Raw genomic sequence first — 14,595 nt, 5'->3', positions numbered from 1 at the left:
ACCCGTATGTCTTCTCCGCACAAATTTCCGTCTTTCTACTTTCCTTCTCAACGAAGAGCTCCTCTCGCAGGATGGGGCAGCCTATCATCGGTTGCATACCTCTCCTTTAAGGACTCCAACGTAGAACCAATATTTCGGCGTCTAACTCCTGATCAGCCTCATTATTCGGCACTCCATGTCAAACCAGTCGCTCCTGCACTTCCAATTTATTTACACAAAATCGAACAGTCTAAAAACTTAAGACACACTACAGTTTCTTACGATACCGAAGTCTGTCAGAAGGTAGAAAAATGCTCGTAGGCATCGAATGCAGCAAAGCAACGATTTTCTTCTCGCTTGACAATAGATTTATAATTTGGGAAGTGCTCATCCGAGTCTTGCTGTGTCTTACGATGCAATCGATTCGACGGAAAGAAGCGAAATCAAGGTCCTCGTTCTATGAAAAATCGTCCCCCAATGTCCATCTTATTGGCGTTGCTTAGAGATGGAGAGAATCGTACAGAAGAAATTGTCTGGGACTTCTTGCTCCGCTTCAATGCCGCTTTGATGACGTGTGCGCTGTTCTCTATCCAACAGGAGAAGAATCAAAAGTTTTAGGTAGTCTTCCGTAAGAGATATGTTTTTGCAGTCATCTTACATCGTCAGATGTATGCCTCTTGTCATTTTCGAGTGATGACGATCCTCCAATTTACATGAACTCGGCTTCGTGGCAGACGTTTCTGCTAGGCGAGATTCCATTGCAGGTTGCCTGTTCGCCTCTCCAGTCTGGAAAGCAGGGTAGGTCTGTCGACGTGCCAGAAACGCTTTTTACACGCACACGGTGCTCCCAGGTACTGTTGGTCTGCGCTCGGCTCATGAATGCACTGTCTTTTCGTCTCTTTCTACTGAGGGCCTGTTGGATGTTCGCGAGGCTTACACTGCCAAGAGCGAAGAATTGGAGGTTGTACATACGCTAGTTTCCAGAAAGGCTTTTATTTAGACTAGTCTAGTGTCTTTTCACATATGCACGGGACTCTGACTCTGTTCCTAGGGCTTTTTGGAAGAAGGCGATCCTCAACTGATGTGCGGATATGACGATCCAAAGTTGCTGACTTCGCTGGCGTCATTCAGATGCAAATCTACCATAGTAGATTTATCTGTTAGGTTAAAAACATACAGCAACCGTTCGAAAGTTTTTGGGCACCTCCTGTTATTTTGTGGGGGCCCCATCGAAGCTTCTGAACGCTACTGCAACTGCAACTTGAAAGGGCTGTTATATTTGGAATGTTTTTTTAGCTCATACAGTGTCGGTGAAACGGCAATGGCATTGGCGTCTGGCGCCGTTCATCTCTGGTCTCCCAATGCCACGTAAGAGAAATGATTGTCTCTCCGCTATTTTGCTACTTGATCTTTTTAGACTGGAGACAATACTTGAACCTGCTTTTGACGCGAATAGTTTTCAAACAATCTGGACTCTGGTAGAGTTCTCTGCTCATCCAAAGCAGCTCTTTGTAGGGCGCGACAAAAACCTGTTTAAATTGGATTGCAGGGTAAACATTATTATTATTATTATTATTATTATTATTACGTCGGCATAAAGACCTTCTTTCTCACAGACGGGAAGAGTAGGCACGTCTATTATACCGTCAGATAAGGCCTATTCTGACATCAGAGCTTTATGCGTTCATCAAAGCCGCGAGTTTTCCGTTCTGTATGCCACGAACGAGCTTGTCGTTTTGATGGACGAACGATACGCAAGAGAACCGGTAAGAGAAAGCGAGACGGGATAAAATTTGAATAGAAGGCATTTAATCCCAAGTTACTGGCTTGGGAGCACGATCTCGAGTCTCCTCCTTGTTCTCTCGACGTTCGCGTCTGCGCGGAGAAATCGAACGGCGGTGGATCTCATCGTAATTCATTGCACAACGCTTCGTAATCAAAACGTTGCTAGTTTCGTTAAAATTGTAGATGTCATTGGAGTGACTGGATCTCAAAGGGGGGACATGGGTCTCTTTTACTATCGAGGTAAGAATGTAGATTTGGTGGGATGGGTGCCTGTGACGATATCCTGTAGATGGGGTGGATGTGCTCGTAAACGATTGCACGGTGCCGGCTATATTGAACGGCGGCAATCCTTGCCTTCGACTGCCAGCGCAGACGACGGGACGTCGAATTGACGTCAGTCGACCCAAGTAAACAATAATCGGATGAGTCGATTGCTTTTATTACCTGTTCTTTTTTAATTGAGCGAGTGGATTGCCGTACTTGACGTGCCCGTAGAGTGTTCGCCTCGCCACGTGGCTGAAGATAGCGCCGTTATTGGTTCTTCCATGATTTTGTGTTCGAAAGAGAGCGGTTCTACAGATAACAGCGACTTATTCGTTCTTCAGGTAGAGGCATATTATAGATGGAATGCTTTTTTTTCCTCTTCTTTCATTCCTTTTTCAGCTAACGGCTTTGGGTCACTTGTACACCCAGTCGTTTCACTGCTCTGTTACTGAGGCAAATGACGTTGCCGCGGGAGTGGGTCCCAGCAGCGACGGGCCAGCGTGTGATTATCACGATGTGGCGCTCAGTGAAGAAACGATGGAGAAGATTCGAAAGTGGGCTGGCGAAAGTGCGCCGTTGACGTCATCGTCGACCAAGTGGAGAAAGTAAGGGGGAGAAACGTTTGAATTTGCGTATATTACGTGTCGCGTTTCTTAGATCGCGAAAAAAGAATCTTAGAGAACTCTACGACTGTACGTGGTTGCGAAATTGACTTTCTCAAGTTCTGATTTGACGTTTCTTCTAGATTCTTCGAGCATTTTAAATTCGAACCGTTGTTTCTCTTGCTGGAGAAAGAAGCTAAAAATTCGTCTCGAGGTCACTTCTCCGTTGCCATTTAGCGCCACGTCGTGTTCACTATGTGGTCAGTCGCTAAGAAGAGATACTTCGTCTGCAAGGGAAGTTGACGACGATGACGAAGAGCAAGACATTAGACAATGGCGTCCAATTGAAAAACCAAAAGCGACTCAGAGTAGAACGACGCGAAATTTATGGAAATTGTGGAATGAAGACTGGGTATGTGACGCCTTTATTTAATTAATTAATTAATTAATTAAGAAAGGAAGCAATTCGAATTCTCTTGTTTATAGGAAGATTCCGAAGAGGAAGAGGAGTACGCGCCTCTGCCCCAAGTTCGGAGAAGAGGACGCCTCGGTCGTGGTATTAAAGACAAGAATTTTGTACTATCAGACGAAGAAGAAGCCTATAGTGTGTCTCTCACCCCTGGAAGGATCGAGAGCGGCGACGACGACACACCTTAGAGAAGTATGGCTGTCTGCACATGGAATCTATTGCGTAAATTTCACAGTATTCTCTTTCACTAATTATCAAAATTTTTATGCAATATGCCCAGTTGATCGAGTAAAGTTCCCATGGGCGTAGATTTGATGCCTAGTAATTCTGCCTGTCCAGATAATTTGTTTTTGATATTGCGTTTTCGAAAGGAGGCGTGAAGTAGAACGACTACAGAGAGACAAAGTAAAAAGATGACCGAACTGGACAAGAGAGTGTTTACCAAGTACTGGGATGACAACGGTGAGTGAAAAATAGAAGATATCGCCTAGGTAATTGAGTACGAGTATTATGAGTGCAATCGAAGCTCCTAGAACGATCCAATTGGGTCTCTTTCTCATTTGTTGTCCGGAATATTGACGGAGGAGAAGAAAAATGACGAGACCGATGGAGACGACGACTAGGCAGCCGAAAGCCACTTTTCGTGGCGAATTAATCCTAAAATAAGACGCTTGAGAATGAGTCCAGAAAGTCGTTTCGGGTTCGCGAAGGCCGACCAGAAGAGAGCGGCGACGAGAAGAGCGAGCAGAAAATAATTCATCTGATAATACATGAGATTTTTGACAATTCTCTTCTGCCATCTTGCTCCGTCAGACACACTTGGACTCTGATAGCACGACGAATCGCCGACGAAGTCGGACAGCGATCTCATTGTGTCCGTAGGCGTGGTGTCTGAACGCGTGCGGAAATCCCGTATAGAGGTATCTCGTCGCCTTCGCCGGTCGTTTCGCTCGTCTGTTCTACAGCGAGAACGGTTTCGCGTTCGCGTCGCTCACAAACGAAGCAGCAGTCGATTTTTGGACGGTCGTGCGTCACGCCCGACAGACGAAAAACCGTATCTCTTGCGGATTTTTCGTGCGAATAAAGGCGTAAATTACAATATTATGCTTTTTTCGAACGGTGAGCTCACTCGCGAACGTCGACGCAACGAATTCGAGCGCGAAAAGGCACGCACGCGATTCCGAATAGGGGTGGGGCCCCCGAAGCGGATCGAGAAAGGGAGGGGGGGCGCGTCGCGTCACGTAAACGATAGGCAATTCGGTCGTCGAGACGCATCGACGACCCGACCGATTGTCAAGCAAACGTCTATTTGCGGATTCGATCGTCGCATCGAAAGTGATATTTCCCATACAGATCGCCGACTACCTGGAAATTAGAAGAAGAAGAAGAAAAAAGGAAGCGAGCAAGCAAGCAAGCAGCCTTGTGCATTTGCAGTCGTTCGGTCACCGCTCGAATAGCCTCTGCTCTTATGGCGCTCATCCAAGGAAACGGCATGGGAGACGTACGATATTCAAAAACGATTTCTCTGCTCTATATCGTTTCTTTTCTTTTTTTTTTTTTTTATAGAAGCCGAGCTGGAAGTCGGGCGCCGAGTGCGTCGCCAAATTCAATTTTGAGGGAATTTCACAAGACGTAGGGGCCAATGTAATGAAAAGGGAGGGGAAGACGCATTGCACGGATGTCTTTTAGGATCTTCCATTCAAGAAAAACGACGTATTGACAATTCTAAGCGCTTCGCGAGTGAGTCTCTATGCTACTTCCGGGTTAGGAGGATTAGACGGTGATTTTTTTCTGCGCAGGATCCTAATTGGTACAAAGCGCGACGACCTGACGGGAAAGAGGGAATGGTTCCTGCGACGTATCTCGCTGCTCGTTCGGAGGTCACCTTGACGACGATGCCGTAAGTTGAAATGGGAGGGAGGAGGCGGGGCGAGCGAACTCATTTTCGATTCTAGTTGGTTCCACGGCAAGATCAAACGAGAAGACTCCGAGGTCTTGCTTCATCCGAGAGGGGACGGTCTCTTTTTGGTGCGCGAGAGCACCAACTTTCCAGGCGATTACACCCTTAGCGTCTGGTAAGTCCATTCTGTTGTTGTTGTTGTTGTGCACGCGTAATCTTCATCGTTTTCCTATTTATTAGTTTTGAGGGAAAGGTCGAGCACTATCGGATATTGTACAGAGAGAACAAAGTGACGATTGACGAGGAGGAATTCTTTGACAATCTCGTCCAATTGATTGAGGTATTTGGATTGATATGTTGCTGTCTATCTATGGACGTATATGTCTTCTCTGCTGTAGCACTATCAAAAAGACGCCGACGGATTGTGTACGCGATTGAGAAAACCGCTCGACAAACAGGGCGGAGTTGCCGTTGTCGTCGACATCAAGCAGTTTGAAAAAAGTGACGTCACGTGTGCGTGAAGATTGTTTTTTAGAGAATTTTGCCGCCGTAGGTGGATGGGCCATCAAGAGGCAAGATTTATCTATTGGAGCGTCTATTGGAAAAGGAGAATTCGGAGGTTAGAATTGAGCTAATATAATATGATTCCCTTTGTAATCTCAGTTTTTACAGATGTTCATTCGGGCATGTACAAAGGTCAGAAAGTGGCTATAAAGACACTGAAGGACGACCAGGCAGCCATTCAGTCATTTCTGCAGGAAGCTTCTCTTATGACGTAAATTATGTTCATAAATTGCATAATACCGCTAATACCTCCTTTAGCCGATTAAGACATCCTAATCTTGTTCAATTGCTGGGCGTCTCTCTCGACCAGAAGCCCACTTATATTGTTACAGAATTCATGGCTAGGGTAAATGATGTAGGAGAGCCTGACCCGCGGTTATTCTACGTATTTACTCGACAGGGAAGCTTAGTCGATTATCTGAGAACGAGGGGCAGAGCGGTTATATCGCGAAATGACTTGCTGAAATTTGCCCGAGATATATGCGACGGGATGACGTACTTGGAGTCGAAGGAAGTCGTTCATCGTGATTTGGCGGCGAGGAACGTGCTCATAGCCGAAGACAACACGGCCAAGGTTCCTTCTTTCCACATAGGACGAAATCTATTGAACTAAATTCTAAAAGGTTTCTGATTTCGGGTTGGCTCACGATACCAAGTATTCTCACGACGGGGGCAGATTTCCTATAAAGTGGACTTCGCCGGAGGCACTCAGGCGTAACGTGAGTCAAAACTAGTACAATGAATTAATCGAGCCTTTCAACTACGGGAACCTCCCTCCGAGCAGCCTTTACACTGTACTAAACGTTATCTTATATAAAAATTGTTGCCGTAGATTAGGTAGCTATTCTATGCCAATGAAACGTTGGCTGTCAGAAATAGAAAGTAGAAACGATTCGTAGGTTTGGGCCTCTTATTAGTTTCGCCCAAAGTTGAGAGGAGAGCGTAAACGTTCGTTTTTGGTACGACGTCTCGTTTGCCGTCTGCAGGAATTCACTAGTAAATCGGACGTTTGGAGTTACGGAATTCTTCTCTGGGAACTCTATTCATACGGTCGCGTTCCGTATCCGCGAGTAGTAAGCGTCTCTTCGTTCCGCCGATTGCAGCAGCGCGAACATAGGAGCGTTCTTTTTAGCGATTGGACGACGTCGTTCAGACGGTTGAGCGAGGCTACAGAATGGATGCACCGGATGGTTGCCCAGAGGAAATATATTCCGTAATGAGAAAGTGCTGGCAATTTGAGCCGAAAGATCGACCGCCTTTTGAAAAGATCAAGGAGGAATTGCGGGGAATTTCGTTTGTGTGAGTGATTGAATGTGAGTGAAATCGTTTACTAGTAGAGTTTGAGTCAGTGACTGCAGTTTTACTTCAGGAGGGGTTTGCATGTATTCATTGTACTTCCTTTTTTTTCTTTGTGTATTTCCACTGAACTTCCCGCTGTCGAGTGAGGGTTGCAATAATCCCATTTGATCCGTGCATTCTTATATGAATCCGGGGTCTCTACACCACCTGCCTGACGCCCCCTGCGTAAACGCTCGTATTCTCTCCTCCAGCAATGGCCGATTCGAAGAAACCGCGACTTGAATCTAATCCAGAGGTTAAGTACACAAAGGTGCGAGCCAAGGCTCCGTAGGCGGGGGTCCCTCTTGGTAAATCGAATCGTTTAGATTTGGATCGACAACGAGTGGAGAGATTCCGTGAGCAAGAAAACGTTTCCCACAATCAATCCGTGCACGGGAGACAAGATCTGTGACGTGGCCGAAGGAGACAAGGTAGAACTACTGTATCCTAAAGAATCGCCCCCCCCTTTACACAAGGAAGCGTAGGCGGACGTCGACATTGCCGTCGAATCGGCGAAAAAAGCGTTCGCACTCGGGAGCGAGTGGCGAAAGATGGACGCGTCGGCCAGGGGACATCTTATGAACAAACTCGCCGATCTGATCGAAAGAGATAGCGAATATTTGGCCGTAAGCGCACTCGATCGCACGCGCGTAATACGATTGGGGCCGGGGCGAGAGACAGTCGTGCTCTAGCAACTGGAGACGCTCGATAACGGAAAGCCGCTCAAAGTGGCCCGAAGCGCCGACTTGCCTTTGACTATCAAGTGCTACAGGTAAACCGCGAGCATCTGACGTGTCTTCATCTGGTCACAATACTTACCGTTAGATACTATGCTGGATACACTGACAAGATACATGGGAAGACGATACCCGTTGGTAAAACAATCAAACAACGCGAAATTGTGCTATTTTCATTGCGATGACCCTTTCTTCGAATAGATGGCGATTACTTTACCTACACTCGTCACGAACCGGTTGGCATCGTTGGGGCTATCATTCCCGTACGTTTTATCGGCTCTTCTCTTCGTTTCATTAATTTAACCCAGACGTTGCGCAGTGGAATTTTCCTCTGTTGATGCAAGCGTGGAAACTCGGTCCGGCTCTTTGCGCCGGCAACGTCGTCGTGCTCAAACCGGCCGAACAGACGCCACTGACCGCTCTCTACATGGGCGCTCTCATGAAAGAAGTGAGCACGTCGATGGACTGGCAATTTGCTCTCGTTCCATCTATTCGACGTAGGCCGGCTTTCCTCCGGGCGTCGTTAACATCATCCCCGGGTATGGTCCAACGGCGGGGGCGGCCATTTCGGAGCACATGGACGTCGACAAGGTGGCGTTTACGGGATCGACGGAAATTGGTCACATCGTCATGCAAGCGGCCGGCAAGTCGAATTTGAAAAACGTCACTTTGGAATTGGGAGGAAAGAGTCCCAACATTGTCTTCGCTGACGCCGATTGTAAGTCTCTATATCCCGAATTCAATTGTTTATTAGTACCATATTGTATTGATTTTGTTTTCTTCTGCGTGCAGTGGATAACGCCGTGGAAATGTCGCACTTTGCCCTCTTCTTCAATCAGGGCCAATGTTGCTGTGCCGGTTCGCGCTGCTTCGTTGAAGATTCCGTCTACGACGAATTCGTTCGTAAGAGCGTCGAGCGCAGCAAACAGCGCACCGTCGGCGATCCGCTCGATCCCGACGTGGAACAGGGGCCCCAAATCGACAAGGAGCAATTCGACAAAATCATGACGCTCATCGAAGCCGGAAAGTCCGAAGGAGCGAAGCTGGAATGCGGCGGAAAGCAGGTCGGCGAAAAGGGATTCTTCGTCGAGCCGACCGTCTTTTCCGACGTCCAAGACGAAATGCGTATTGCCAAGGAGGAGGTTGAGCCGGGCCGCCGCGCATACGTAACGCCACAACTTGCATAATGTTCCTTTTAGATTTTCGGTCCCGTGCAGCAGATCATGAGATTCAAGACGATCGACGAGGTGATCAGTCGTGCCAATGCGACGTCCTACGGGCTCGCCGCTGCTGTCTACACTCGCGACATCAACAAGGCAATCGCTGTTGCTCACAGCGTTCGTGCTGGCACCGTTTGGTAATTCAATGCGACGCATATGTATAATCTTATGGTTTGGCTTTTTTCTATTAGGGTCAATTGCTATGATGTTTTTGCCGCTCAAGCTCCGTTTGGTGGATACAAGCAGTCCGGTTCGGGTCGTGAGCTGTGAGTTTTTTGACGATATCTGGGTCTGATCTGATCGACGTACAACTTTGTCTCTTTTAGGGGAGAGTATGGCTTGGAGCAATATTCCGAGATCAAGACGGTAATTGTCCTACTGCTTCGTGCACCGTCTGTTGCTGAATGTTTATTCTTGTCACAACAGGTGACAATCAAGATTGATGAGAAGAATTCTTGAGCGAGCCGCGGGGACGACTACACGTGCTCCTGCTGTGGTATGTGACTTGTTTTTCTCTTGCTGTTTCTTTGGCTGCTTCGCTCTTTTCTCTCTCATTCAATTAAACGTTTCTGACTGCGACGAAAAAACGATGGTCTATTACTATAGAAGCGGTAATTCAATACCAATATCTTTGTTCCCTCTCCTAATGATATGCAGCTAGCGTAAGCGGTTGCCAGGAGACATTATTCATGCTATTCTTTAGGATAACAATCGCTAGCGGCGACCCCTTTGCTCATTGGCTCCTTCCTCCTTCGTCATCGCGGAGGCGTGTGCGTGGGCACCGAGATAAAGGCGTCTGCGCATCGCTGATATTTTATTTTCGTCTTTTCTGTCTGTCTCTTTCTCTTCGTGCTCACGATGAAGAGGCCGTCGTCGATTTTTCTTCTGGTTGTCGTCTGTTATTTGACGATGGAAGCGCCTCTTGTTGCTTCCCAAGTTGAGTCCAGTGGGGACAAGTACGTCGACCGAAATGTTTCTCTGCGCTCTCTGTCATCCGCTCGTTGTAGTTACAGTTGGCTTGTTGTCCGCGGCTCGTGTTCAGCAACGTGCGGTCCAACCGGTATTAGTTGTGGGAAGACGTGTATAGTCGTGATATTGAACGGTTTCACCACAGGCGTAGTCCCATTTTTGCTATTATGCCAAGATGCGACGAATGACGAGACGGTCGACGAGGTTATGTGCAACCCAGATACGAAACCCTCCAATCCCACCGTGGAGCCGTGCAATCGACGTCCCTGTCCTGGACAGTACGTAATCGTCCGCACGTCTCCTACGCTTCCTACTCCTCCCCGCTTTTTTATAGATGGAAAGCGGATGCGTGGACAGACTGTTCCGCTACGTGTGAAGGCAATCAAACTCAAATATTTTATTGCGAGCAGATCCAGCTGGATCGTTCAGTCGAACGAGTCAGCGACGATCAGTGCAACGAGGCCAAGCCGAAGGACACGGTTCGTCCGTGCGGAAATGACACTTGCATTCGTACGTGAAATGTGTGCCGTCTCGCGTGCTTCCTCCTGTCTTACCTTTTCTCGCCTTTTTCTCCGTAGGGTACAGGTGGGCATCGCTTCCTTCTACTTTACTTTGTTTGTACTGTACTAATTCTAATTGCGGTTGCATTCAGATGGGTAATAATAGCAGGATCTTGTACCCATACATGTGGACCGATGGGTAAACCGCCACTTCCCTGTCGAGTCTCCGTTGTGCATTTCTCATTTCTAGGTATCAGACCTTATCTGACTCAATGCCAGCATGAAGACACGGGCAGCACGGTGGACCAGGTCTTCTGCGAAGCTTCTGAACAACCACTACCGCCTCTAGAAGAATGCAATCGAGTTGCATGTCCTGCACAGTACGAAGAGGCAGTTTGCCACGCTCGATCGATCGATCGCCTTTCACAGCGGTTGTCTTCTTCAGGTGGAATATCGGCGCGTGGTCTTTCTGTTCTGCCACGTGTAATGGAATGAAAACTCGTTCGGTTTCTTGCGTTCAGTTGCAGGGCGATTTGGGAACGCAAACCGTTTCCAATTCAGAGTGTCCAGATGAAAAGCCGGTTGAACAGATGTCATGCAGTGGTGCCTGTCCTGACGTCATTTTTCGATGGGCTCTTTCCACCGGAGCATCCATTGGCACCGGCAGCGTTTCCGGCGGCGGCGGCAGCAGCTTTAGCAAGTGGTCACAGGTAAGTAGGTAGAGATAAAACGCAGTAGATATTATATGAGTGAAATTAGAAGCTAGTAAAAAAGAAAATGAAGAAAGTCGTGCTAGAGCGGTGCATGACAGTCTTATGTTTAGTGTTCTGTCACGTGCGGCAACGGCGAGCAGACGAGGAACGTCAGATGTGAAGCGGTGGCACAAGACGGCAGCGTCACCATCGTCTTCGATGAAATGTGCGAAAGACTGTCGAACGAGAGCAAACCAATTATACAACGATCGTGCACGGTTTTACCTTCTGACAACATCTGGATCACGTCCGATTGGTTTGAGGTGAATGAGAATGAGAGAGAAAAAATTGAGAGAAGAATTTTTGTATAGTGTTCGAGACCTTGTGGACGCGGTGCTCAAAAAAGACAGGTCAAGTGCGTTCGCGGTTGCTCGTTGCGTCTACTCGGTGCCGGACAATGCTCCCGGCCTGCTCGGCCAATTCACCACCGATACTGCAATGACTTTCCCTGTTAGTCAGAGAAGAAACATTTTATTAATTGATTAATTAATCAGGCCCTTGATGTGTAGGTGAAAGTGAAGGATGTCAGGACAGCTCGACTTGTCTTTGCAAGGTGGTGCAAAAGTTTGAATTGTGCTCCAGTGCAAAATACAACAAAATTTGCTGTCGCTCTTGTCGTCGACTAGCTTCTCGCAAAAAGGCGAACACTTTTTTCTAAGGTGCTCATGTTTTAGCTTATGCGTGAACTGGTGCAGTGGTGTACGTCCGTGCAATACGTGTCTGCTGTCTGTATACTCATTCATTCCGTGAACGTCTGTGCGCACGTTATATATGAATGTGAGCCCACAAACGGGACTCTCTTCGTCAAGATTAGATTTCCTTTTTCCTTTGTGTACCTAATTAGGTCCGGGAAAGCCTGTCTCGGTACAACAAAAGAACAGACGGTCGTCGGCTTCTTGCACGCGAAAATGCGCGGAGCGATCTGCACCTTGCTCGTGCTTGCTGGCGCCGCTTTTGTCGTTCATGCTCAAGGTATTGGCGCTGTCCGCGACGACGCCAAACGAACGGCGTTTCTTCGTCGCTCTTTTGTAATGCCGTTGTCGTTTGTGAATAGAACCGACGCCGCCAACCTTTTTATGGGTTTATGAGAATTCGTCGTGCACGAGAACATGCGGAGTCGAAGGTATAACAAAACAAGAAACGCGCGATCACGTGAACGCGACGCTTAATTTCCTTAGGTGTCCGAACTACGCTAACTATATGCACCCTAAATGGCAACATTGCACAAAGAAGGGCAGAGCCCTTTTGTGACGCCGCTACAAGACTTCCAGTACAGTCATATCCTTGCTTTCGCGTCAGTTGTCCAGCAGGGTAAGCGTGAGGGCGGGGCTTAGTGTAGTCGCGTGAACTGTGTGACGCTTCAACTACCAGATGGGTGAGCGGTCCGTGGGGGGCCTGTTCAGCAACGTGCGCCGGTGTGCGCACGCGTTCCGTCACTTGTCGACAGAACGTCGTGACGAGCCCTTTTACTGTACTTGAACAACAAGTTAATGACAGCAACTGCTTGGGGGAAAAGCCTGCCGATTCAGAACTGTGCGGTGATGCATGTCCCACTTACTCGTGGGGCGGCTCAGTCGGAGGACGTACAGGGGTCAATGTAGATGACTCTTGGGGGCCCTGTTCGGCGGTATGTGGACGTGGCGTGGAGACGAGAGAGATCGTTTGTGAAGAGGTACTACAAAACGGTGATGTACGTATCGTTAACAGCGATGCATGTCTTCGAGCTGTGGGTCCGGAACCGAATACAACGAGAAATTGCATTGTTGATTGCAATTACGTCTCCAGCGATTGGTCGGATTGCGTCCTTGAGGGCGGAGATAGGTGCGGAAACGGAACGCAAACGCGCGCTGTCTTTTGCCGTAGTTCTGTCAGTGGCCGGGTGAGCATAGATGCATGCGATGAAGATACGCTGATCAGGGATTCGCGTCCAGCGAGCAGTCGAGGCTGTTTGGTGCGCTGTGAATGCACAAGGCCGTTTTGGGCCCCAAATTCCTGGAGCGACTGTTCTGTCTCATGTGGCAATGGAACGAGAACCAGAAATGTTTCCTGTCAATGTCCACTTGGTCGAGAAACGCAAAATGTCGACAGATCTTTTTGTGACCGGCTGGCAAGGAGTGAGCCTGCTACCATAGAGAGATGCGGGGAGCTATGCCCGTGTGACGAAGCTTTCTGGAATTTGTCTCCGTGGGGCTCGTGCAGTTTTTCGTGTGCTGGAGGTATTCAAACTCGGCAAGTGTCGTGCATCTGCAATCGAGGCGGACAAAATGTTAGCGCGGACGATGTAGAGTGTACCAGTAGACTTGGTCCGGATAAGCCTCCTTTGTCCCGAATTTGCAGCACTCAGGACTGTCCGTGCACGAATCCACGATGGAAGACAGGCGTCTTCTCGAACTGCCTTCGACCGTGCGGTGGCAACCAAACGCGAGATGTTACTTGCGTCTGTAATATTCAGACATCAAAAGGAATATTTCGACAAGATGTCAACGATAGCCTTTGCGCCGCAAACCCCGACTCGGGGGCACGTCCTCCTACGACTCGCGAATGTCAAGACCGCTGCTGCTATGAGGCGCTTCCTTTGTCGCCCTGGACCAGGGTATATATACATGATGACTAATAGTAGAATTGTTGTTTATATGTGTCTTAATTCTCGTCTAGTGCTCCGCTTCTTGCGGTTCCGGCACCCAAACTCGTACTGTCGCGTGCGGTGTTCGCGTTTGTTCTCGTAGGGCATTCGTTGGACAGACGGACGACGTGTATTGCACGGACAGAGGCATTGACTTGAACAGCCTCCGAACAAGAGAGTGCTCGGCTGGCGTCAAGGCAGAAAAATTTATCTGGGCAACGTCAGAGTGGAGCACAGTCAGTGAATTTCGTCGCATGATTTTGTTTTCTACAACCGTGCGCTTTGTAGTGCTCAAACACGTGTGGTGGCGGCTACAAAAGACGAAAAGTGCGTTGTGTTGACAGATGCACTAGCAAAAGAGTTGCCACCGCAAAGTGTTCCAGGGCGCGATCTCCAAGCCACAAGAAATCATGCAAGTGCGTTCCATGTAAGACATCTATTGCACGTTCCGTAATTCATTTATTAGTATGCATTATAATGGCAGGTGATAAAAACGAGTGCCGAGACAGGGAGCAGTATCCTTGCTATTTTATACACAAACTCGGCGTTTGTCGCGTCGGAGGATGCAGATTACAAAACGTTTGCTGCAAATCTTGCTACAATGACGTTATCACCGAGGCTTAGCTTTGCTTTGCTACCTTGATGTACGTCTCTTGACTCTCTTCAGTGTGCTTGATTGTTTTGTGTTGTTTGCGTTTTTTTGTGCGTGTAGGTATAGGCGGCTTGAATGGCTTTGCGTGACTTTTCTCGTTTTCTTTATAGAGCAAGTTGTTTCTTTTTCACTTTTTGTCATTTCTCTTTTTTTTCTTTTTTCACTAGAAAGCGTGCAAAAAGGAAGATATCAAAAGCGGTGACTCTGCTAACAAAAATTAACTTTTTCTTAATTATTAGGT

The 14,595-nt window shown here is 47.9% G+C and overlaps 5 protein-coding genes across 8 annotated transcripts; 4 read left to right on the top strand and 1 right to left on the bottom strand.

The window, feature by feature from the left end:
- The first annotated feature begins 1 nt into the window (after window position 1).
- LOC136191913 (uncharacterized) lies at window positions 2-3,921 on the top strand. Of its 3 annotated transcripts, XR_010671028.1 has the most exons (19): window positions 2-282; window positions 347-427; window positions 483-597; window positions 646-777; window positions 831-940; window positions 1,031-1,143; window positions 1,276-1,347; window positions 1,397-1,529; window positions 1,596-1,745; window positions 1,799-1,889; window positions 1,948-2,004; window positions 2,054-2,171; window positions 2,228-2,369; window positions 2,428-2,633; window positions 2,686-2,720; window positions 2,774-3,042; window positions 3,117-3,387; window positions 3,439-3,561; window positions 3,626-3,893. XR_010671028.1 is itself a non-coding variant. In XM_065980341.1 (17 exons), exons 1-17 carry the CDS (start codon window positions 7-9, stop codon window positions 3,285-3,287), a joined length of 2,271 nt encoding a protein of 756 aa, XP_065836413.1. In that variant the 5' UTR covers window positions 2-6; the 3' UTR covers window positions 3,288-3,921. The 3 variants fall into 3 exon arrangements, 1 of the variants encoding a protein (XP_065836413.1); XR_010671027.1 differs by having other exon boundaries at window positions 3,439-3,893; XM_065980341.1 differs by having other exon boundaries at window positions 3,117-3,921.
- LOC136191927 (PRA1 family protein 2-like) lies at window positions 3,280-3,985 on the bottom strand. The gene is made up of 3 exons (XM_065980367.1): window positions 3,816-3,985; window positions 3,542-3,756; window positions 3,280-3,489 (listed from the first exon to the last, which is right to left on the bottom strand). The coding sequence occupies exons 1-3, from the start codon at window positions 3,968-3,970 to the stop codon at window positions 3,347-3,349; spliced, it is 513 nt and encodes a 170-aa protein (XP_065836439.1). The 5' UTR covers window positions 3,971-3,985; the 3' UTR covers window positions 3,280-3,346.
- Window positions 3,986-4,009: 24 nt separating this feature from the next.
- On the top strand, window positions 4,010-7,044 carry LOC136191922 (tyrosine-protein kinase CSK-like). The gene is made up of 15 exons (XM_065980359.1): window positions 4,010-4,218; window positions 4,453-4,600; window positions 4,666-4,731; window positions 4,789-4,839; window positions 4,899-4,999; window positions 5,055-5,174; window positions 5,240-5,339; window positions 5,398-5,500; window positions 5,553-5,618; window positions 5,672-5,774; window positions 5,822-5,909; window positions 5,964-6,137; window positions 6,187-6,282; window positions 6,550-6,636; window positions 6,696-7,044. The coding sequence occupies exons 2-15, from the start codon at window positions 4,568-4,570 to the stop codon at window positions 6,864-6,866; spliced, it is 1,359 nt and encodes a 452-aa protein (XP_065836431.1). The 5' UTR covers window positions 4,010-4,218; window positions 4,453-4,567; the 3' UTR covers window positions 6,867-7,044.
- Window positions 7,045-7,049: 5 nt separating this feature from the next.
- On the top strand, window positions 7,050-14,556 carry LOC136191914 (aldehyde dehydrogenase, mitochondrial-like). 2 transcript variants are annotated; one of them, XM_065980343.1, is made up of 23 exons: window positions 7,050-7,172; window positions 7,228-7,332; window positions 7,387-7,527; window positions 7,594-7,673; window positions 7,727-7,776; window positions 7,840-7,901; window positions 7,958-8,086; window positions 8,140-8,356; window positions 8,431-8,780; window positions 8,838-8,995; window positions 9,050-9,124; window positions 9,185-9,224; window positions 9,285-9,469; window positions 9,562-9,814; window positions 9,866-9,918; window positions 9,973-10,105; window positions 10,162-10,337; window positions 10,406-10,526; window positions 10,578-10,707; window positions 10,773-11,037; window positions 11,151-11,342; window positions 11,391-11,529; window positions 11,589-11,887. In XM_065980343.1, the coding sequence occupies exons 1-13, from the start codon at window positions 7,116-7,118 to the stop codon at window positions 9,315-9,317; spliced, it is 1,497 nt and encodes a 498-aa protein (XP_065836415.1). In that variant the 5' UTR covers window positions 7,050-7,115; the 3' UTR covers window positions 9,318-9,469; window positions 9,562-9,814; window positions 9,866-9,918; window positions 9,973-10,105; window positions 10,162-10,337; window positions 10,406-10,526; window positions 10,578-10,707; window positions 10,773-11,037; window positions 11,151-11,342; window positions 11,391-11,529; window positions 11,589-11,887. The 2 variants fall into 2 exon arrangements, with proteins under 2 accessions (XP_065836415.1, XP_065836414.1); XM_065980342.1 differs by lacking the exons at window positions 7,050-7,172; window positions 7,228-7,332; window positions 7,387-7,527; ... (8 more) ...; window positions 9,185-9,224; window positions 9,285-9,469 and adding exons at window positions 12,134-12,202; window positions 12,258-12,390; window positions 12,451-13,672; ... (1 more) ...; window positions 13,991-14,129; window positions 14,187-14,556 and having other exon boundaries at window positions 9,604-9,814; window positions 11,589-12,051.
- Window positions 10,819-11,534, top strand: LOC136192185 (A disintegrin and metalloproteinase with thrombospondin motifs 18-like). The gene is made up of 3 exons (XM_065980705.1): window positions 10,819-11,037; window positions 11,151-11,342; window positions 11,391-11,534. Exons 1-3 carry the CDS (start codon window positions 10,819-10,821, stop codon window positions 11,532-11,534), a joined length of 555 nt encoding a protein of 184 aa, XP_065836777.1.
- Window positions 14,557-14,595: the final 39 nt, after the last annotated feature.

Source organism: Oscarella lobularis, chromosome 10, assembly GCF_947507565.1.
Source record: "Oscarella lobularis chromosome 10, ooOscLobu1.1, whole genome shotgun sequence".
Lineage (NCBI taxonomy): Eukaryota > Metazoa > Porifera > Homoscleromorpha > Homosclerophorida > Oscarellidae > Oscarella > Oscarella lobularis.
Note: the sequence above shows the minus strand (reverse complement) of the source record. Positions and strands in the feature narration are given on the sequence as shown.